The sequence below is a fragment of the Vombatus ursinus genome, unplaced genomic scaffold (assembly GCF_900497805.2).
Source record: "Vombatus ursinus unplaced genomic scaffold, bare-nosed wombat genome assembly UNPS02014814.1, whole genome shotgun sequence".
NCBI classification, from domain to species: domain Eukaryota; kingdom Metazoa; phylum Chordata; class Mammalia; order Diprotodontia; family Vombatidae; genus Vombatus; species Vombatus ursinus.
Window position 1 is genome coordinate 8267205 of NW_020954592.1, and position 24619 is coordinate 8291823.

General features: G+C 38.5%; 1 protein-coding gene across 1 annotated transcript; it reads left to right on the forward strand.

Annotated features, from left to right (window-relative positions):
* The first annotated feature begins 11224 nt into the window (after positions 1–11224).
* TCEANC (transcription elongation factor A N-terminal and central domain containing) lies at positions 11225–23719 on the forward strand. The gene is made up of 2 exons (XM_027835377.1): positions 11225–11440; positions 22608–23719. The coding sequence occupies exon 2, from the start codon at positions 22616–22618 to the stop codon at positions 23690–23692; it is 1077 nt and encodes a 358-aa protein (XP_027691178.1). The 5' UTR covers positions 11225–11440; positions 22608–22615; the 3' UTR covers positions 23693–23719.
* The last annotated feature ends 900 nt before the right edge of the window (positions 23720–24619 follow it).

Genomic DNA, 24619 nt, shown 5'->3' on the forward strand with positions numbered 1-24619 from the left:
TCTATCTTCTATTCAAGATTTGGTTAGCCCAGTGCCCAAGTATCTAATTTTTTCCTGTGCCCATGTTGCTATGATTCTATCCCTTAACTACTCTCCTTTCCCTCTTCTATCCTCAATTGGCTAATGCGAGCCACATTACCTCACCTGATTTCCTTTTATCCAACCTCAAGCTTCCTATTTGTCCTATGTCCCTCATATGTATAGCTATGCCCTTCTTCACTTAGCTGACAATCCATTAGCTATTGCCCAAGAATCAGTATAAATCACGTCACACGGCTTTTCCTTTATGCAGCTATCCGAGAGGAATTCAGGAGATAGAAAGAAAAATGAAAAGAGAGCAGGAGTTCACAGTATATAGATCATCGATTTAGATTTGGAAGGGGTCTCAGAAGCTGTCTAGTCCAACCTCCTCATTTTATAGATGAAGAGACTGAGAGGCAGTAAAATATCAGCGCTTCTTTAACATTTTTTAAAAAGACTAAATTAAAGGGACTGATGTGAGTGGAAAAGATATCACCCGGAAGAAAGGTGAGAGCAAATTGGAGATGCAAGACTGGAAGCCAGCAGAGAGATTAGGGTTGGATAAGTAGATTTGAGAATGAGCAGAATAGAGATTACAATTAAATCCACGGGAGTTGATGAGACCACCAAGCAAAGTAGTACAAAGAGAGAAGAGAAGAGGGCCCAAAACAAAGCACTGTAGGACAATGTATGATCTAAATGAAGGAGCAGTCAGAAATGTAGGAGGAGAATCAGGAGAGAGTGGCATTCTGAAAACCTAGAAAGAAGAGAGTATCAAGGAAAAGAGGGTGATTGACAGAGTCAAAGGCTGCAGAGAGGTCAAGAAAAATGAAGATTGAGAAAAAGCCATTGAATTTGTCAATTATGAAAGCATTAGTAATTATGGAGAAAGCAGTTTTGGTTGAATGATGGGGTCAGAAGCAAGATAGTAGGGAGTTAAGAAGAGCGTGAAAGGAGAGGAAGTAGAAGAATCTATTGTAGATGACCTTCGTAAGGAGTTTAGTCCCCAGAAGTCAAAGAGATATGGAAAGATAGTGGGGATAGATAATGAAGTGAGGGTTTCTTGAGGATAGGAGAGGCATTGGCATGTTTGTAGGCAGTAGGAAAGGAGCCAGTACACAGGGAGAGATTGAAAATAAGTAAAAAAAAAAAATTAGGGATTATGGAGGGGGCAAATGGTTGGAGGACAGGATGGAATAGGATTGATTGTGCAGGTAGAGGGGTTTGCCTTGGCAAAGGGTAGGGCCACCTCTTTGTTTGAGCCTGGGGTGAAGGAAGGCATCTGAGTGATAAGAAATGAAAAGGAAGGAAGAAGGAACTCTTGGCAAGTGGACTTTTTTTTCAGTACAATATGAGGCAAAGTTCTTGGCTGCGAGGATAGGAGTGGGAGGTACCATGAGAGAGATTTGATGAGGGATGAAAAGTTTTGGAAGAGTCACTGCAGAGAGTGAGATAGTGAGGTAATAAGGGAGTTGAATAGTGAGAGGCCAGTTGAGGTTGATTAACATAAATTCGTAGGGGACCCATTGTGAATGGTTGCATGATTTTTCACCACCTTCATTCATGTGTATAGGAATGAAGGCAGCAGATGGTGGGGAGTAATGCAAGGCTGAGACTTGGCAGGGCATAATCGGTGACATGACAAGGGACCAAGAATTCAAGAGAAGAGGTCAATGTAGTTGACCTGGTTCATCAAAGGGTCAAAATGGGCAAAGGAGAGAGTGGCTAGGACATGCAAGGGAGATGGCCTGGGAGTCAAGGGATTGAAGTTCGTTGTACAGGAAGAGAAGTATTTGCATGGGAAGGCAGAGAGAGAGGTAGAAAACAATAAATTGTGATGAGATAAGGGAATTTCAGAGTTCTTGAACATGGAAGTGCTGCATTTGTGGATGACTGCAAGATTAAGAATATGATCATCTTTGTGTGTGGCTGAAGTGGGGTGGAGGAATAGGTCATGAGAATCAAGTAGGTTAAGAAACTGTGATTATCTGTTTGAAAAGTATCAATGTGGATGTTGAAATCCCCTAGAATGAGTACAGGAGTTAAGGAGGACAGAAAGACTGTGAGCCAGGCACTAAACATATTGAGGAAGGAAGAAGAACGTCCTGGATGTCCGTAGACTATGGCTACCAGGATTTTAACTGGGGGGAAGGTGTGGATTACATAAACCTCAAAGGAGGAGAAGTAACTGAGTGATGGTGGTAGGCGGAGAACTTGGAAGTGGCAGCGGAGAACAAGGAATAGTCCAACTCCTCCCACCTCAAGTAAGCAGAAGGCAATGAATGAGTTAAAAGTCAGCCAGTACTGGAAAGATTTGCCAGGGAATCTGTCATCAGGAGGGAGCTAGGTTTCAGTGACTGCCAGAAGACATAACGAGTAGGAGAGGGAAAAGATTTAAGATGAAGGCAAGTTTGTTGCCTATGGAGCAGGTATTCCAGAAGGCACAGTGGAAGGGGTCGTAAGTCTGCTTGGGACTTTGTTGTGGGAATAATTAATTGGGCGGTGGGGAATGGGGAATGGGGTTTGGATAATAACCCACAAGGGTTCAGAATCTAGAGTATGACCAGGTGTGGATATGTTAATCATTAAGTGAAAGTCCCCTCTCCTCTTCCAAGAGGAGGCTGAAGAAACTCATGTAGCATGAGATAAAAAGTACATGGTCAGATGGAAAGCTCCATATCTTGTTTCCTCTTTCCTCTAAAAGCTAGAAATCAGGCAAGAGACAATGCAGGAGACAGTGAAGCAGGAGACAGAAGTCATACCCTGGCCACTGATGATTTTCCTCTTCCCTCAGGGGACACAGACAGCAGAAAATAGAAGGTTCATGGTCAAATCTACAGGACTTCATACCTCTCCTCTTCCCACTGGAGGCTGGGGCAGCAGAAGATGAAAGTTGAGTTCTCACAGATGAATTCAGGCTAGCCAGAAGGAGGAGGAGAGGAAATGGACACTTGAGAGGCAGAATAAAGAGGGGTGGCCCACCATGGCCGGTGTTGAGGCTCCGCCTCAATGACCAGGCCATTTTGTTCACTGAGGCAGACAGTACAGCTGAGGCTGTAACAGGGGGCGTGTTCAATTGCTGGTGAATTTTTTTTCGTGACCAAAAATTCATGAAGATGGCGAAGTGCCTCTTTTCATCTTCCTCACTTCCTTTCTGTCCAAGAGGATGGATGTGTGATCCAAAGGCTTTTTTTCTTGTTGTTATTTAAAGTTGTTTACTTGTTTTAATTAATAATAAATCCAGCTAGATAAAGGATCCATTCTAACTGTTTCTGATTGCAAGATTTCACTTTCTGTGAAAAGAAAGGTAGGAAAAAAAAAAGTAGCGAATGGCCTGTAGTATATATAAATCAAGGGACAGAGGCTCAGACCTTTTGTCTTAAGTTACTAGGACTCTATCCTGGCTAGCGACTTGAACCAAGTAAGAGTTTATCTTATTGATGTTAGTGATTATTATATCTTACAAATATCCCAAGCAGGGTAACAAACCAGACTGAGACAAAGCCCAAATCAAAAGTAAGCTGATTTAAGTGGTGGAAGGAGGCTGGAGGAGTCAAGAAAGGGAGATGCCTCCCTCAGAAGGAAGTGCCTAAGCAAGTTTCCTCTCCCTCATCGTTCTTTCTCAGCATAATATCCTGATAAGCAGACTAAAAGTACTAAGGCAAGGGGTCTTAACCTAGTGCAACAGATTTCAGGGGGTCCACAAAGTTGGATGGGAAAAAAAATTATATCTTTATTTTCACTAACCTTTGTTTTCCTTTGTAAACCTATATATTTTATGCTATGCTTTTAAAAAACTCTCAGGAGTATATAGTTTTAACCACACTGCCAAGGAGGTCCTTGACACAAAGAAAGTTTGAGAAACCCTGGACTAAAGGAAAATCGTGCCCCTAGGGTCAGCTGAAGGGGGGAGCTGGAGGCTATTCAAGAGAGAGTAGCTTTCTGCTAACCTAAAACACCAGACTATATTAGTGTGTGTATACACACATGTGTGTGTGTGTACACATGTGTATATATTTATACATACATGTGTGTCTGTATGTTGTGTGCCTCGAGTCAGGAAGACTAATCTTCCTGAATTCAAATCTGGTTTCAGACACTTACAAGCTGTATGACCCTGAGCAAGTCACTTAAGCCAGTTTGCCTCAGTTTCCTCTACTATAAAATGAGGTGGAGAAGGAAAAGGCAAACTACTCTTGTATCTTTGCCAAGAAAACCCCAAATGGGGTCACCAAGAGCTGGACATGACTAAAAACAACTGAACACAATATAATATACATTACATCATATATATTATATATACATATATGTAGCCTGAAATCATCTGCCTCTTGAGATTGCAAAGGAAGGATTTGGTTTTTTTAGCCTTTGTATTATGGAATGTGACTTATAAGAGCATCACTATTTTGAGCCCTATGTCTGGGTCTAGTGGTTTATTAGGAAATGAGCATCAATCAATACCTCTGTATGTCAGGAAAGACTCAATTTTTTGGTCTTATTCCATGGAAAACAGCTGTTACCATTACCTGGAAAGTGCAACAATAGCTTCTGGGAAGGTCTGACTAAAATATTTTGCATTTGTACTTAGGGAATTTCCAGGAAAAAAACTGTCTTCATGACCTCAGTGAAAGTGTAGTGTGTTTGCCTTGTCATTCAGAGATATAAGGACTGAAAAAGTGTTTCCACAAAAAAAGTATAATTTATTAAAGAGGATTCATTAGTGCTTCCTTCACTGGTGCAAGTCATAATTCCTCTATTTCTGTAGATGATCTTTATGGCATCTTCCCCACTCTTCCCCCTCCATATTTTCCAAAATGAATCAATAGACGGCCAACTCTATGGGAAGGTATAATTTTAAATGACAGCCTGAAAACATGCGATGAAGTATTACAGAAGTCTTCTGGAACAATGTATAGAGAAAGTTATGGGGATATTGATGAAATTTAAGGCAAATTCAGCTCTAATAATGACCAAGAAGATTAATTTTCCAGCAGTTTTACTATCTCTTTTAGAGCAATGATGAACATCTAATTCTACTGCCAGATGTTTCAACATATTTCAATTGCTATTCTACTCACAAATGACTGAGAATAAACGTAGTAATTAAAACTTGCCCCAAAAGAATGAAATATTGCTAGAAACAAATTGTTTATCTTTTCCCTACAGTATAAACTGACAATTACTCAAGATGGTTTGTTTATTTTATTCTTTCTTCATTTCACAGTCCATGGAGAATGTGGTTACTCATAGAGTACTCTCTTTCACATGCAGGCCTCACAGAAATGCTACCCCAGATTCAGAGTCATCTGTGGGTCTGCATCCACTCAAAATCAGCTCACAAGCTGTCACCAATGTGTTTACTTTTTTACTAGAAAGACAGAAGATACAATTGGTTCAAAGTAAAGACATATAATTAAATAACATTGTAAGAAAAGTAATGACAGAACATCCCCCCATATAACTTGGGCACATTGTCCCATGAATACATCCCCTATTAATGGGAGGAAGGGACATAGACATCACACATGGGGGGCCCACTTGTAGGGAACATGAGTAAGGCATACAGAGAAGCAACTCACTTCCAATGGTATAGAGCAAAACCAATGTCTTCTAGTGATATCATGCTGTACTGTATTGTATTTTAAATTCAATAGAACCTTAAAAACTATTAACTGAGAAGTAATTTAAGTGTTTTTAATTTTAATTTATTTTAATATTAATTTATTTTAAAATTTTTTTAAAGAGAGCCAAAACTGTAGTTCACTTAACCCTGCTCTATTTCGACAAAGAATCATTTAGGGGGCAGCTAGGTTGTGCAGTGGATAGAGCACTGGCCCTGGAGTCAGGAAGACCTGAGTTCAAATCCAGCCTCAGACACATAACTTTCACTAGCTGGTGACTCTGGGCAAGTCACTTAACCTCAATTGCCTCACCAAAAAAAAATTTTTTTTTAAAGGCTCAGTTTGCCCCCTATAGTATTGTACTCAGTTTTGCCAGATAGTCAAGGATTCCTCATTGCATTTAACAGTGTCTTCTATTTATTCATTTCTCTAGCCTTAGTTTAAGGAGTTATACTTGGATCAAACTCCAGAGCCCTACTCCTGGATGGTGCGGGAAGATCCTGCATGGACTTGAGTGTTGTGGCTAAGACTAGACCCCATTTGCTGCAGAAATTGTTTGACATTGTCTTCTGTTATGGTTCAGATCTAGGCTCCTGGAAGCTGGCTTCAGGGATGCGGAACCTGCAGCCTCGAGGCCACATGTGGGCCTTCTAGGTCCTTGGGTAAGGCCTTTTGTCTGAGTCCAAGTTTTACAGAACAAATCCTTTTATTAAGGGGATTTGTTCCATGAAATTTGGATTCAGTCAAAGGGCCACACTTGAGGACCTAGAGAGCAACATGTGGTCTCAAGACTACAGGTTCCCCACCCCTGTACACCTAGATGATGCTCCAAACCTTTGTTTTGCTGCACCTAGGGGTCTGAGGCTGCCCTGTGCACTGGCCTTTCTTCTTCTAGGGTGTTAGGACTGCAGTTTTAGAGTTTTATTGAGGATGTTTTGGGGAATCTGGACTTCTCTAGGTCCTAATACAAGCCCATTTTCCCATAATTCTCTTAGCAATCCCCCTCCTAATTTATGAGAATTCATTTCAGAAATGCATTTTGCTATTTCATATTTTAAATAGCAAAAAAGTTGTCTTATTGCGTAAATAGTGATTTATTCATAGTGCATAGTCTATGCTAATGAAATCAAAATGGAAAAAGTCTGCTTTTAAGTTCTATTTCAAGTTGCAAGTTCTCAAAGTCCTTTTTTTAAAAAGTGAGCATAATGGTGCCCTCTGCTGTACGATATTGACACAACAATATTTTTTAATCACAAATTTATATAATTTAAAGTCAAACTATACCATAAGAATAAATGGTATTTCATGCAACAATATATATGTTGTTGACAAAAATGTAAATACCCCTTGAGAAATTTTCATTTCAATAATTATTGAGTATTTATATTGCAAAGCTTTGCACTAAGTAGTCTGCCAGGCAGATGGTAAATAATCAGTTGAACAACAATTCAATCATTTTAACCACTTGGACGTGGAAGGAAAAACACAAGGGCAACAGGTGCCCGAGGAAGACATGAGGTGGAGCAGAGGTTCATAAAGGAAGGCACCACCATCCCTCCAGTCACTGAGGATTACCACCTCTGAGCCACCCTTGACTCTTCTCTTTCTGTTGAACCTTCCATTTCCAATCAGTTGTCAAGACTTACTGATTCGGGGCAGTTATGTGGTGCAGTGGATAGAGCACCGGTCCTTAAGTCAGGAGGACCTGAGTTCAAATCCAGCCTCTGACCAAACACTTGACACTTACTAGCTGTGTGACCCTGGGCAAGTCACTTAACCCCAACTGCCTAAGCAAAAAAAAAAAAAAAAAAAGACTTACTGCTTCTATCTCTACAATGTTCCCTTCCTCTCTAGATCAGACTCCTGTCTTACCTGTACTATTAAAGCAGCCTCCTGACTGGATTCCCAGATACCTCTCCTCCCTGGTCCCCCCCTCCAAATCCCCATCCATCTTGCACACAGCTGCCAAAATAACCTTCCTTAAAAAACAAGTCTGGCAGTATCCTTGGCCTGCTCCAGAGTCTTGAGATAGCCCCTACTGCTTCCAGGATAACCTATAAACACCTCACCTAGCAATATAAAGCCCTTCTTCATATCTGGATTCAAGGCTACTTTCCCAGGTTTAAGGCTCATTAGTCCTGTTCACAGTCTACGTTTCAGACAAACTGAACTAAGTGTGCCTTTTCCCAAAACTGGCATTTTATCTGCCATCTCTATTTTTTAGCATTGCCTGTCTCCTCTACCCAGAATGCACTCCTTCCTCATTCTCACCTCTTGGAATCCCTGGTTTCCTTCAAGGCTCAGTTGATGTTCAGAAGCCTTTATTGAACCTCCTAGTTATTAGTATCTTCTCCCTCTTCCTCCAATTATGTATATTTTTACCTGTTTACATATTGCATCCTGACAGTACATGGTCAGCAAAAGCTCTGTAAGAGCACCGTAGTTCCCATTTTCCAAGAATTATCTCTAGTGCCTAGCAGAGTGCCTTATACAGAGAAGGAACTTAATAAATGTTTATTTGATTGGATTGGTTGGATTGGAAGCTGGAAAGTAACAAATACAAATTGACTGGAAAGTAACAAATATAAAAACAAATACAAACTACTCTTGCTAAGGACCATAGCAACAATCCATATGCTACAGCAAATTGATGCCTGAATTAAAATATCAGAATGAGTTTGAAAGGTTTCAAACCTCATTTTCCTCCAGTTCACCCCTGTATTTCTCATCTAGCTTTGTCAGGTGCCATCTCTTCAGTTCAGCCAAATATCTTCTGTTCACTCTTATCCTATCCCTTGCTAAGAAGAAGAGACAGAGAAACACACACACACATACACACACACACACACCCCTGTTTCTTTACAGCTTTATTATCAGTATATTGTCCAGTTAAATCTTTGGAACTTTAGAGTTTTACCTTAATGACTCAGTGTTAGGAAAAAGGGAAAGTAGGGTGGTAGAAATAAGGGTAAATGCTTGGTAAGATTTCTAAATGTCACTTTTTATGACCTAAAAAAAAAGTCAGTCTGTTGTAGTATATAGCCCTCCCTACCTTCTCTCCCAGTTACACCTACATTTAAGGTAAACTTTAGGTCAGTATCCATTCACTTTCATAGCAAACAGGCTGCCTGATACTTCCCTCTTTTAAGAAGACACATTGACTCAAAACAAAGCCATTAAATACCTTTGGAAAATAATGAGGAAAACTCCCCATATACAATAGACACACTCTGTCACAGATTCCCACACCACTGATGGGAGAGAGAACACAAGTAGTCTGACCATCAGGATCCTACAATTATGCCCTAGACCTCTAAAACTTCCAACTGTTGCTTCCCCAAAGAGCTGATGATGTCATCTGCTGATGTCATCTACTGGGCTGTTCTATTACACAGGGCCTGCTGTATAATCTGTTGCTTCTCCACTATACTACTGCCATCTGCTACTTCTCCACTGCCAGGTGCCACAGGGGAAATGGTTAAAACTATTTTGTGAATTATCTCATAGTTTCTGTGCTATTTGACTTCTTTTGTGAGTCAGACTCATAGTCTATACTAAGCTAGCACAGCAAGACCCTCTCAGGTCCAAAATATATTTTAGATTACTGCAGTTCCTCCTGAGTCAAAACTCTCCAGGTCTACCTATTTAGGTAAATTTCTTTCAGCTGCCATCATACTCCTCATCATATGTGGCCCTAGGATCAGGCAGACCGTCTCTGAAGTTTCATTTAACGGTATGAGAGGGGCACAGAGAGTGGCAACTGACCTTTGTCCAGAATTCCTTCCAACAACATAAAATCACTAGAACCAACTTCATTTTCATCCAATTAGAACACTTTTTGGAAGGGGGTAGGGTGGCAAGTTCATAGGATTATGTACTCATTCATTCAATAAATATTGAGGCCTGTATGTAGTCACAAGGCTGGCTATAATGTTATTTCCAAAAGATTTAGAGCTGAATTAACAAGGTACAAAGTAAGGACTTGATTTTTTTTTTATAAAAACTGTGTTTTAAAGAACTGAAAGAATTTGACAACTACTGCAATATTCAAAATACATGGGTAGGTTGAAGGTAGCTTGTTGTAGTGGATAGAGCTTGCACCCAAGCACATTTTGATTCAAGTGCTGCTTCTGACACATTGTGACCCTGGACAAATCATTTAACTTCTAGGTGTTCTATGCAATTCTCTAAGACAATACAGTACTGAGATAGTGCTGACCTACATTGCTACAGGTGCTCCTCATCTGGGAGTTTCTTATATCAATATATAATCATAGATCCAAGATCCTATCACTAATCTAGTATTAAGGAACTCACTACCTCAATGACTGGGTATACTATAATTTTATGTTATCTCCCTCACTGCAGCATGGCGATCTTCTTCTTCCTCCCTAATTGATTTCCTATCTCACTCCCCAGAAAAGCTATTTCAGATCTTCCATTGCCTCCTTAAGCCTTCCACACTTCCCTCATTCCCTTCTCTCATTTGAGGACCTTGTCTTTTACTTAGAAAATTGATGCCATTTCGCCATGAGTTCCCCACTTCTCTCCCTCTCTTCATCTCAAAACCCCTTGACATCATTTGCCATACTCTCCTCCCTTCCCCTAGTCTCTGATAATGAAGGTGCCTTCTTTTTGACCTTCTCCTTGCCAAAGTTGTTGCAGTCTAAGAGTCCAGGACCTTTTAGGGTTCCATCATTAGCAACCCATCAAGGCCAAAGCCCTCTACATGGACCCTTGATCCCATGCCATCCTATCTCTTCTATAAGATTTCCCTTTCAATTATCCCCCATTAGACTATGAGTTCCTTTAAAGTAAGAACTGTTTTTTGTTGGGTTTTTTTTGCCTTTCTTTATATCCCCAGTGTTTGGCATATGGTGGCACTTAATAAATGCTTGTTGATCTCTAATTTTCAATCTTTTAGTTGTAGGATTACAAAAGAAACCAGTTATATTATAAGTTATACAATGTTTTTTCTGAGTTCACGAACCCCAGGTTAAGAACTCTTGACTACGAGGATCCAATAATGAGATGCAATCAAACAAATATTTTCCCCAAAGGGAAATTCTAATTTTGTGCCCATCTTTGCCTGACCTTTCAGATGATGAGAAATGTTCATAAACATTTTCTCTTTCCACAGAAAGAATAATTTGGGATAAAATGTTTCCCAACCAATTTCTAATGGAAGAGGCACCTTTTCCCTTCATGAGGTTGCAATCCAGATTTCTATCAAGGTGTCCAACAAATATTTAGTTAAGCATCTCGCATGCGCCAGGCACCAAATCAGGAACAAAAATGCAGGCCCTGCCCTCAGGGAGCTTCCCCTTTCCTGGTGAATCTTGTTTGTCCTTCGTTCTGGAAGAGGACCATGGCATCTTTAAGGTGATGTCGTGACTTGCCAAGTGAACTGGAGGCTGGTGAACAAGACTTCAACTCACGGGAAGCTGACTTTATTAAGTTCAACTTACGTGAATCTGGGATCTAGGGCCAAATAAAAGAGAGATTCCTTTTCCTGGGTGACTTGACACTGTCCGGAAGTAACAGAAAGGAACTCGCCCCAACAGAAACAGGAAACAGAAAGCCCCCCCCCCCCCCCGCGAGGAAAGAGGAAAAGTCGCAGATCGCACAGCGCAAGATCCGCTTCTCGATCACGTATGCCCCTTGCCTTGGCTCCTCTGATTGGTTGAGCGTCTTCCCCTTCTCTCCAATCGTCTTCTTCCTTCGTGTCCCACCTTCTGTGAAGAGAAGCTGGTCCCGGCAGACCGTAACCCCTCACTGTCGCGTTTTCCTATGGACAGGTGAGCAGGGCGCAGGGGTCAGCCCTAGGGAGAAAGGCGAGGAAGGCTCCTCTTTGGCGCTAACGAGGCAGTGGGGGAAGTGTGCTCGATAATGGTAACGGCCACGCCCTTCCCCAACCGAGAGGAGGAGGGGTTGGGGGAAAGAGGGGGAAGGGCGCGGCGCAGCCGCAGTCCGCTCTTCCCCCGCCTTCCGTACCTATCCGGTAACCGGTCAGGTCACCCCACCCACCCACCCCCGCCCTCGCTCCGCGTGGGGGAGGGGCGTCGCGTGCCCCACCTGTTTCCCGACTCCACCTGCCTGGGGCTGGAGATGGTTTTTGTTTTCCTAGGCTTCTAGAAGTGAAGTTGGAAGGGATCTTAAAAGCCCAGGAATCCATCCCTCATTTTACAGATGAGAACACAGTTTAAAATTCAATATTCAAAAATATTTAAATCTTGTAAAATTGTTTACTCAGTTTTATTCAAATTTAAGTTTTTAAATTCCCCATGCTTTTTTTTTTTTTTTTTTTTTTTTTTTGCTTAGGCACTTAGGGTTAAGTGACTTGCCCAGGGTCACACAGCTAGTACGTGTCAAGTGTTTGGTCTGAGGTGAACTCAGGTCCTCCTGACTTCAGGGCCGGTGCTCTATCCACTGCGCCACCTAGCTGCCCCTCCCCACATTTTTATCTAAATTTCAGCAGCCAGAGAGAAAATTTCCTTTTCACCCTTTTTGAAGGGGAGGGAATTTGAAATTTGAGATTTCATAGTATTCCAGTGAGGAAACTCGCTTCTTGAATGCTGATGGACAACTCTTCTGCAACTTGTAGAGTTAACAGGGGCACACAGCTATTACTAAAGGATGTTCCTGAGGAGCACTGCTTGAATTCAGATTAATTTCACAGATATATTGGACCTATGCAATACTATGAAATGTGAGAGATAAGAAAAGGAGTTTTTAGTCTATTTATCATATGTTGCTTCCCTACCTCTTCAACTTATTGTTAAAATTAACGTCAAGGGCAAAAGTTACATAAAGGTCATCTCAAAGGTTTGTCTGCAAGTGGTAGATCTTTTTGCTGGTGATGGTGGGAGATGCAGATAGAAATGGAATTTTTTTATATTATCAGTTACATTTATTAAACATTCACTATGTCAGATGCTGGGCTAATCTCTGGGAAAATCACAAGGAGTTAAGGAGTGCACATTCTAATAAGATATATATATATATATATATATATGTATATACACAGACACAATATATGGAGGTAGATTGAATGATGAGACATCCAAGGACCTCAGAACTTTTTTTTAAAAGCCCCAACTGAGTTTCATAGTCTTAGGGGTAGGAGGTGAGCTAAGGTAGGAAGAAGGGTAGTGTAGTTTAGTAAGCCAGGATTGACTGTGTTATCTTCATCTGTTTGTTACCAGAAGCATTTCTAGAAGCATTTTCAATGAGTACAGTTCTCAGTGATTATATAGTATCAGTCCTAGTGCCAGTTTCTGAGACAAAGCAAGTTTGCAATCTAGTTAGAGATTACCTTTCTCAAAACAAAGTAAAGTATCATCATTAAATGACAGGTAGGGTAACGAAGATCATTCTTTGTAGGCCCCCCAGCATGGCAATTACTGTTGCCCCTAGACTTGGTGGGGAGCCTTACACCAATAGGTATTCCCATCATTGACAGCTTGTCATATGAGGAGGCAGCTGTGAAAATACATATGGTTGATTATTTACATATATTTAGAGCTGGTTACATCACAGTGTACTTATAAGTAACTTTTACTGTCCACTTCCCAGAATTACTGCAAATTGTAACCATGTTCTTTTCTGTTCAATTGAAATAGGATCCCCCTCTTGAAAGAACTTTTTAGTCTGTAGACATAAAATAGAATTTGCTCTGTAACTAAGAGTAAATATAAAGACTAGAGTGGAGAGAAAAACATTTCTGTTATCAATTAAGTGCCTGTGTGGAAAAAAACTCATAAGGAATGGACAAAAAGCTCTTGCTAAAGAATAAAACTGCCGACCTTGTCCCATACAAAGAAATCTCTGTCAATTCTTATCACAGGATAGTAGTTTTTTGGTTTTTTTTTCCCTTAAAGGAAAAAATTCTGAAGAGACATTTCTCTGAAAGGCCAGTTGCCCCCAGTGTAATATGTAATCATAAATTCCAAGAAACTGAATAACTAATATTGGAAAATGCAGCGTATGATAATACTGTCATTACCTTTGTTGCCGCCACCTGAGTACAGGGAACATGTTATAAGCTTACCCACTATGTATAGATAAGCATTTAGAGATCTGTAGCATACTTAACAATATATAGCTTTGTCCAGTTAGTATGGAGTGCCCCTAATACACGATAGCTTTGCCTAGATTCCTGAGTGCAATCTATTTATTAAAAAATGATACTTTTTGTTTTGACACAACAGACACTTTCCAACCAAAGCAGAGCTTCTCTCTCCACCAATCAATGAAAATTTATTAAGCAATTGTTATGTGTGGGACATAGAAACAAAAGTGAAACAACAGCTCCTGTCCTCAAGGGGCTTACCTTCAAACCAGGGAGGCAACATACATGTAAGAATATACAGAGTATATACAAAATGGATACAAGGTCATTTTGATAGGGAGTAAACTCAGAAAGGCTTCATGTGAACTGAGGCTGGAAAGTATTTGGGATTATGAAAGGCAGAATTTAGAAGGGAAAAAAAGCTTTTCAGACCTCTAAAGCCCATGTAAAGACTTGGAGACAGCAAGTAGGCTGGAATGGCTAGATCACAGAGTGCATCGAAGGTAGTAATGTATACAAAGACTGGAAAGGTAAAAAGGGACCAGGTTGTGAAGAGATTTATATGTCAAACAGGAGTTTATGTTTGATCTTAGAGGACATGGATTGTTTCTAGAGTTTGTGTAGTAGGGTTAGACCTGAGTTCTTGGAAAATCACTTTGTAATTTACACCAAAATAAGCAACAGAACTATCTGATAACTTGATTGCTATTGATAGTACAATCCCATAGTTTTTCTGATTAACAGGAAGGAAGGATGTGTACTTTAATTTTGATAGTATAGTACCAACCTAGGTGGTTTTATTTGCCTGGACTTTGGTTGTCATTTAGGATTAGTCATTATTTACTTTGTTGTAGTCATTATGTGCATTGTTCTTTTAACTCTGTTTTCTTTATTCTGTTTCACTTCATAAAAATCTGCCTATGTTTCTTTGAATTTTCATAATCATTATTCTATAAGACAAATTCCATTACATTCACAAATTACAGTTGTTCATCTCTTGGCTTCTTCCTCCCCCCTCCTGGCAAATTGGGCACATATTTGTGTTTACAAATAATATCGTTATAAATATTTGTATACAAATGAGCATTACCTCGCTGCCATTAACCTGAGACATAATCCTACTAGGATCTCTATGTCAGTTAATATGAACAATTTTGTACTTTTCCTATATAAGTCCAAATTGTTTTCCAGAATAGTTGGACTGATTCACAACTCATCTAGTTTCAGTTACTGTGATTCTTCCCAGAATTGCTCTAATACTGAATTTTTCAGATCTATTATTGTTAATTTGATGAGTGTGAGGTGGTGGTACTCAAACTTTCTTAAAATTTCATTTTTCATTATTCATGATTCAGAAGTTTTTCAGGTGCTTGTTGGTAGAAGGGTACATTTCTCCTTTTGAAAACTGCTCATATACTTTGACCACTTGTCTGTTGGAAATGACTCTTAATGAATTTGTTTCAGTTCTCAATAGATTCTATAGATAAGGTATTAGACTTTTATCAGAGATGTTTAATGCAGAGATTTTTCTCCAAACTGTACATTTTCTTATAATTCTTATCCAATCTATTCTAAATCCTGGGTTCTTCTGACCTTGCTCCTTTGGTCTTTACTCATTTTCTCAGTCTACACTTAGATTATCCTGTAGTTTCTTGAAATATCACTGTTTGCTACTCAATCTCTTTCTGAAATAAATTATATAATTATATATAATTACGTAATACTTATCACATTTGAGCATATGCATTGGGGAAGCAATTCAGTAGTCAGAATTAAATAGATCTCTTAAAAAAACAAACTGATACCATGTATGCTTAAAAAAAAAGGTGATTATGGTTCACAAAGTCAAGGGAATTCTCATGATCTTCAATGAAAAAAATTATCTTATGACAACATATTAACATAATTTTGAAATTTGTTCACACATTTAATGATATTGAATTTAGACATGCCTGATTTCAACAGGATGTCACTGCCTACAGATTTAAAGACATAAGGAATTTAAGAAGTTTATTCCAGTCCTCTCATTTTACATATTAGGAAACTGAGGAACAGAGAAATTATAATTTATTCATCAGAAACATACCTCTAATCACAGTTTGGGGACATAGTATTCCAGGTGGCTTATGACCAACCATATTGCAATTCAGCAGACTTTCATTCTTCAACTATTGAATCAAAACATTCATTAAGTTCATTAAGTTTCGTTAATTGATGGCTTAAGTCTGATTCTTGTGTTTAACAGATGTTTGTTGTATTCTTGGCAAAATAAAGTTAGATGACATTTTCAGCATGATATAATATTGATATGAATTGCAATAATTCTCAAGCACCCTCTATTGCTTTGTGCACTCCAGTGAATTGGTTATGTATATGAAACTATGATTTTATGGTTGTCTTGAACACCAGTTAAGTATGTAACCATTTTTTTGGCACAATGCAAGTGTTGTTTCTCCTTGTGCCAGGAGCCCCCCCCATCTCTACTTTGCTAGGATTCTAATAACTAAGGACATCCTTCTGTAAACAAAGGGAGAAAAGTGCTGATATTTATCTAGTCTTAATAAGGTATTTTATATACATTAGATTATTTGATCCTCATAACCAACCCTATGAGTAAGTACTATACAGGTAATCTCATTTTACAGTGAGTGATATTTGCTCATGGTCACACATCTAGCTGATATATATATTGGAGACAAGATTCAACCCAAGTCTCTCCTGATTCCAAGTACAGCATTATTTCTCACCTATACCACTCTCATACACGGGGGAAAAAGTATGGAAGAAGTTTAATATTGCTTGGAATAAGAATCTGTACTGTGATGCTTCATCATAATAAGGAGGTAACTCTAGGTACTCGAAGTCAACGACAGCATTGCGTATCCTCTGGCGGGTCTTACCAAATTGGAAAGCTGCAGATATGGGCCTGGCAGTGATTGTCTTATGTTTGTCATCCAAGGACTAGCCTAACAGACTGCAAGTCAAAGCAGCTCTTGAAAACTTAACTAACTCTTAGTGGAGTTGCAGTCTGGGTAATGAATGAATGATAATAATTGACATTTAAATGCACTGCATTAAAATAAAATAGCACTGCATTACTCATTTTGTCCTCACAACAGCCCTGTGAAGTAGGTAGGTCCTACAAAGTATTTTTAGTCTGAAGTCCTCACCCATGAGCAGCTAAGTAATGCAGTAGATAAAGTGCTAGCTTGGAGTCAGGAAGATTTGTATTCCTGAGTTCAAATCCGACCTCAGATATTTACTAGCTGTGTGACCTTGGGCAAGTCATTGAACTCTTTTTGCCTCAGTTTCCTCATCTGTAAAATGAGCTGGAGAAGGAAATGGCAAACCACTCCAGTATCTTTGCCAAGAAAATCCCAAATAGGGTCAGTAAGAGTTAGACCTACAACTGAAAAGCGACTGAACAACAATGACAATCTCAGCCATGATTTCAGTGTAGGAAATTCCTTGACAAAGGGTCTGCTGTCTTTTCCCTTTTTTTTTGAATCCCTTAGTACAGTGCTTGGCACAGAATAAGGGCTTATTAAATTCTTGTTGACTTACTCCCAAAGAAGACACTTCCTAACTTTACCATTGCAGATATTCAACTGCTCTATAATTTATTCTGTGGGCCCTTAGAGGTTAAGTGACTTTCCCATGGTCACATGGCCAGTGTGTGTCAGAGGGAGGACTTGAACCTAGGCCTTGACTTTGAGACCAGCCCTCTAGCCCCTCTATTCCACACTGCTTCCCACTGTATGTATTATTGCTATTTTACAGGAAAAGAAACTGAGAGAGACTCTTAACTTCCCCGTAGTCACACAGCAAATAATAGAGCCAGAATCCAAACCCAGGTCTCTTCTGACTATTGAAAAATACTGCTACAATAACCTTTTCCTAGTTTTGCCCAGGAGATCAATATGATGAGACAAATGAAGCACAAACCTTTTTGTTCCCTCTACACAATAAATCTTGAGTTAAGTAAAAACTATAGGTTGTAGGTTGATAATAGGGAAGGAAATAAAGTTTTGCTGGTGAGCCATACTATTGTCACCATTGACCAGAGATAGCTTTATACAGCTTTGGAACACAACAACTCTAGTATAAAGTGACTTTGTCAGAATCACCTTTGAAACTCCCTAAAGAATTTCAGTGACTCTTTGTTGATCAAGTCTGGCCTAAGATCAAGTGTTTTATCTAAACTTTCATAGGATTATGTTTGCATTGATCAATTATTTGACAATAACCAAATCAAACTCATATTTTATGATTATAGTACATATGTAATATTTTATGTTCTGTGCTGAAAAGCTTTTATTTTCTTTGTGCCAAGAATAAAGATTTGAACATTCTGTCAAAACCTCAACCTCTCTCATTTTTCAGTCCTTTCAGTTATCGTGTTTTTTTATTAACTCTACAGAACATAAATCTCTATGACTAGAGTTTGGTGAAATTTAGGACATTTTTATTTTACTTTTCCTGTGTAATAGAACAACTGTCTTATTGATCTTTACTTGTTGGACACTGAACTGTTTCATACTTGAAAATTATAGGAAAGGAAAACTCCTAAATAATCTGGTAATCTTTTGTTGATGTTAGTGAATTTGCTTTGAGTCTTTAAATACTAAATTTTTTATAACAAGGTAGCGAAGAGTTTTAAACATAGGTTTGTTTAAAAAAAAACCTGCAAATTATTTATTCCAAGTTATGAAATAAAATAATGATAAACTAATACCATGGACTTTAAAATTTTGAAACTTTGCTTTAGTTTTCAATATTGTAGCTCCCTCTTGTGATAAAAATAATCCTTACATTAAAAATGAGAAATATGACAACTGATTGTTTACCGTCAGTAGATGAGCACAGGAACTTTCAAATCCAGACAGGAATCCCATTGCAGAAGATAAGGGCATATGTCTGTTTGACATCTTAAGAAAAAAAAAATTATCATTTTAAAGGATTTTAAAGAGAAAGTGGCCTAAACTGAGGATAGACCAATAGGTGAATATAATCTTTCAAAAGTCAGCAAGGTAGCTATAATGGAAAGATAGGGAGATTCATTAAAAGGATATTTTTAGAAGTAGACCCTTAGTTTATTCTGAAAATCAAAAATGACATAGAAATAGTATATTGTTTGAACATCAGTATTTAACAACTTTTTTTTTTACTGTGACTTGGCTATATTTACTTGAAGTTACAGATATTACTATCAAATAGTGTGACTAATTTTTAACAAATACACAAAAATTTACACATATAATTTTGTTGTACCTTTCAAAGACAGTGTTACCTTTTCATTTTTAGACTTCCTTATCTATCTACCTTTTTTTTTCTAATAGGCAATTAGGGTTAAGTGACTTGTCCAGGGTCACACAGCTAGTAAGTGTAAAGTGTTTGGTCTGAGGCCAGATTTGAACTCAGATTCTCCCGACTTCAGGGTCAGTGCTCTATCCACTGCGCCACCTACCTGCCCCCATCCAGCTTTTTCAAGAATGAAAAAATATGAAAACAAAGTTTGTGACTCATTGAAATGTTGAATGAAAACTTATTTTAACTGATAAAACTGATAAAAACTGAAAACTTAATTTAACTGATAATGTATCTATACTTACTCCTTTTATTTCTAATTCCTTATTTAGCAATCTGTCTTTTTTTAATTAGACTTGTTTTTTTGAGCCATTCTTATGGAGGAGGATCACAGTAGCTAGATACTTAATATGGCTTTCTTACAGTTTTTTGGATGTCTGAATGTCAGGGACTAATGGAACAAACCAAAGCATCATAGGATAGTAGAGGAATACCATACCGTATTTCCCACCCAATTAGTCCTTTGAACACTTTTAAGTTTTAAATCTATTGTCAGAAACCTTAAGTTCTGGTCTATAGGTATAGAATTTGCAAAGAAAATTAGGTAAATTAAGCTATTTTCAGCCTGAAAAATTGTTAGACATCTTTAGTTATTTTTGGTAAATTGTTTTGTAGAGGAAAAAATATAGTTAGCGTTGCCATTTTCTCATGGACACAGTGTGGTATCGTAGCAAAGAACATTGATGTTAAAAAGCCTAGGTTCAAACTCTGGCAGTAACATTTGCTACATATGTGACCATCTTTCTGAATTCATCTGTAAACCCGTGAGCCTTTATGAACCTGTGTTCACATTCACCAGGATTCCACAAACCCAGTCTGGGAAATGCTGTGGGACAGAATAGAAGGAGGAAGAGCGATAGAACAGTAGCAGTTCCATAGTGGTAGTGTGGCTATCCTAAGCTTGGATGCCAAGTAATAGAATCTGAAAGTACTCCCTTTTTCAAGTGAATTTTGTTTTCCTGTCCTATTTTATGTCATTTCTCTAGGAAACACATTAAAGTTTTGTGAATAAGATATTTTAATGGACTAGTCATTCATGTTCTATATAGTTAAACCATTTACTGTACCTTTATCCTCTTCAAATTCAGTTAATGTAAATAACAAACCTGAAATTGAATTTTATAAAACTTAGAAAAAACATGGTTCTACTTTCAGAGTGCTAATCATTACATTTAGAAAAGATGAACACAATCAAGAGAGTTGTGTATAGGTAAGCTTATGTACACATTATTGGTGAGTGGAAAAAAAATTGGCTAAACATATGGGGAAAATAGATTTTGCTTATCCCGGATGATGTTCACATAAGATATTCACTCAATTATAGTTTGCATGCAGTTTTGCAAATTGTTTATTTGAAAAAAATGGTTCTAAAAATCTAACCCAGCATCCAGTCAGGCAAAAGTAGCAGTTCTAATAGCAGAGTACTAGGACATTTTGGCTGAACCTGTTGGATAGTTGACTCATGTATCAATACAATATCAGCCTAAGTCTTAGGCTTTACTAAATGTGTGCCTAGCATCATTCAGTGCCATGATGTCATCACCAACATGTTGTAAAGATTAAGATCCACCTCAGGAAGAAATTCTAGTCACCTACTAAGACATCAACATGTACTTTGTTTAGGCTCCTGTCAATGTAGTTTGAGGTTTTGGATTGCTCGGTGTGATAGTACCAGTATTTCCCTGACAAAACCTCTTTCCTCCCATCCACAAGCTATTAGTGATTTCCTTTATAGAAAGACAAAATTGCCTCCAGGACCTGACTGGCTTGTGTGATGATAGAACTAACATTCTCTTGATGTAGCTTCTTTTCTCTCACCCACAAAATGGGGAAGCTTTGCAACTCTGCCTTCAGAATCTGCTTGACCCTGGATATCCTGAAGCAGATTTCAGGTCATCTAAGGGCATAAAAATTCCCAGCCCCATGGATTTTAGGCCCCTTAGATTTGGTGCATTTCTGAAGATCATACCCCTCTCCATTTCCTGCTGTCCTGGCCAGACATATTTCCATATATAGTCCAGGGAGGCAGATAATGCACTTTATTAGTTCAGATTCAGTGTTGGGACAAAATGAGGCACTTGTAAAAGAATATTTAACAAAAGGTGGTTTATGTTGTCCTAATACAGCAATAAATTCATCAATTGAGTGGCACATAATTTCCCTGAATGTGACCTCCCTCATCTCCCTATGTAAACATGTCTGGCCAATAGGTAACAGACTGATTCAAGTAGGGTTACGGAGTGCACCGAGTTTGAAGGACCTAGACTCCATATAGATGGGACTTATGCCCTTATATGTCCAGGGAGCAGTGTCAGGGAAGCAGAGACCAATTAGATGTCCTGGGTGCAGCTGTGTAAAGACTCTCCATGTTGTGGTAGAAGGAAAGAAACTTCATCAGTGAAGTACTGGTCCTGTCACACAAAATATATAGTACAAAGTGGTGGAGCATCACAAGATGTAACCCAGCACAATACAGGAGTCAGCAAAGAGAAAGCCAAGCAAGCTAGCTTTATTGAGAAGAAAGGCTATCAAAGAGAGGCAGTCACAAAAGGGAAACAAGTTTGGTCCTGCTGGGATCCCCGGTGGAGGGGAAGAGGATTGTGCTAAAACTGGTAAACAGTTGGGCAGAGGGAGGTTATAGAGTTTTTATCTGGTTCAAGCAGGACCATACATTGTGGGGAAGAAGAGGGGTGCCTGGATCTGGTATTTAGGTCAGGGTTTGGGGACTGGTGTTACTTCATGGTTGAGAAGTGGGGATGGGAGGAAGGGGAACACCTGAGGATGTGGCAACTAGTTGATATCCAGACTCCCTCCTGGTGGGAAAGGGGCTTTATATCAGTCAAATTACTCAGGATATTTGAGCCTCCTGGCAGCTTCATTTGAACAGAGAAGAGAGGCAACTGAAGTCCTTATAACTCCTTCTTACTTTCTTCATCCATCCTTTATACTTAAATAAGTATTATTTAAATTTTGTAATGCTTGTTGGGTAATTTCAGCTAAATCATAAAAATCTTCTGGCTCTCTGAGAAAATATTTCAGTACTACTCTGCATTATAGAAGTGGTGTTAACACTACCAAATTGCCTCTCCCATCCCGACAATCATATGAATTAATTGTCTGCCTTTGATCTAGACCACCGAATTGTACATTTAGTGATGGAAAAAGGTCCAAATTATCATCTAGCACATCTTATTTAATTGTTAATGCTGAAGAGTTTAAAACCTCTTTCCAGTGGTTTTTTAATGCTGTAAGTCAGGTCCCTTTGTGTACCAGGTTTCACGTTTTCATGTCTGAAGCTTTATTGCAGTTAATTATGTTTCATAACTTATGTTTGAGAAAATACTAGCTGTTCAAAAAACAATACATAGTGGAAAAAACTTTACAGAAATAACCATTTTCAACCAATGAACATTTTTTTGGGGGAATGATAATGAAAACAACATTTTGTTAGCATAAAAAAAAGATTGATTTCTAACTAAGGAAAGTAATTAACCTCCCCCCCCACTCCCTGCCCCCTTTCTTTTCAGGTATAAAGATGTCTGACAAGACCAAGAAAAAAGCAGCTACCAGCGCTTCAATTATTGAGCAGCTATTGGCAGAAAAGAATTTCCAAGATCTTGGAGATCACCTGACTGAACTAGAAACTATTCACATGAGTATAGAGCATCTCCAAGAGACGGATGTTGTAAGAGCTGTATATAGAGTTTTGAAACATTGCCCAATAGTGATTTTCAAAAAGAAAGCCAAGTGTTTACTTTCCAAGTGGAAAACACTTTACAAAAATCACTACTTCCAGCCAATGAACAGTTCTGATTTTTATCTCAAGGATAGTAAGGAAAACACTGAACACGTTAGTCTAGTTCAAGAAGAAAATTCCCCATATGCAAGTAAAGAACAAATATTAGATACAGCAAATTCTAACTCTATGTCATCATCCCAAGATATTGCAAAAGGTGTTGAAACATTTATGCCAGAAAACAGTGCTGCTCCAGTGGAAGAACATTCAGAAGAACATTTCATGAGTCATGACCCTAAATTCATTGACAGCAAATCAGCTTGGCATCAGGATCCTACGAGGGCTAAATGTGTAGAACTTCTTTATGGAGCCTTAGTTACTTGTGCCACAGACCAGCAGAAAACTGATTGTTGGCAAATACTGGCAAAAGAAATTGAGGAGTATGTTTTTGCACTCTATTCAAAAAATCTCAAAAAATACAAAAATTGCATCAGAAGCAAAGTGTCAAATTTGAAGAACCGAAAAAATCCTCATTTACAACAAAATCTGTTTTCTGGGACCTTATCTCCAAAAGAATTTGCTGAAATGACAGTCATGGAAATGGCAAATGATGAATTAAAGCAGTTGAGGGCTTCATACACAGAGTCCTGTATACAAGAACATTATCTTCCTGAAGTAGTTGATGGCACACAAACAAATAAAATAAAATGTAGGCGCTGTGAAAAATTTAATTGCAAGGTTACCATGATTGCCAGAGGAACACTTTTCCTTCCAAGTTGGGTTTGCAGTGCAAACCCAGATGAAGAAATGATGACCTATGTCATTTGTAATGAATGTGGAGAACAATGGTATCACAGCAAGTGGATTTGCACATGATTGTGAAGAAACATTAACAGTTTTAATAAAGATAATTTTTGTTCATAAAGTGCTTTTGCAATACATTTCAGACCTTTTGCACATTAGATTATCTGTAGAACCTTGAAGCACTAAGTTAGCACTAGCTAACATACCACCTACTATACAAACCTTTTATTTGAGGGTTTTCTCAGTAACCCTCCAAAGTAGGTAACTGATTAATTAAAAGCACCTGGATTGATAGTGGCTCACCTTTTCAAATGCCTTCCTGTTTCACATACAAGTATTGGTTATTTTAAAATTTTTTTCTTTCATGATTAAACGTTATCCAAAGTTTGGACTTAAGTTATCATATACTTCGACATAGTTATCATATACTTGGACATATATATACACACACACACACACACACACACACACACACATATATATATATACACACACATATACATAGACATGTATATATATATATGTATATATATATACATGGACACTTGTCCATCCAGTTGGCAGAGGCAGAGACTGAGATACAGATATACTCAAGTTCACACAACTACTGAATGGCAAAGTTGAGTCTCAGATCCATGCTTTCTGTTTCCTGGCCTGGTTGTTTTTTTCACTAGCTGTTACTACCAAGGATTGTAGCTGTTTGAAGCATCTGAGAGGTGTATACCATGTCTAAAGAGATTAAGTGACTTGTTAACATAGCCAGTTAGTAATTGAGGGAAGAAATTAAGTCAGGCAACATCTTTTGTAAAAGCTGTTTCTTTGTGAGAAGTATTTTTTTTTGAGTGTATGAATCTAGAGGTGAGTCCTTTGGTGATAACCACAGTGGAGATTTGTTCATATCAAGGACATAATTCAGGTTCTTTGCATGAGAAGTGTATGTTTCAGTAGAAATTGGCATCACCTGGTAAGAAATGGATCACTCCAGTTCTATTCATCTCT

Excerpts from the sequence above, each read along its gene's own strand:
- TCEANC (XM_027835377.1), top strand. The coding sequence starts at position 22,616 with ATGTCTGACAAGACCAAGAAAAAAGCAGCTACCAGCGCTTCAATTATT.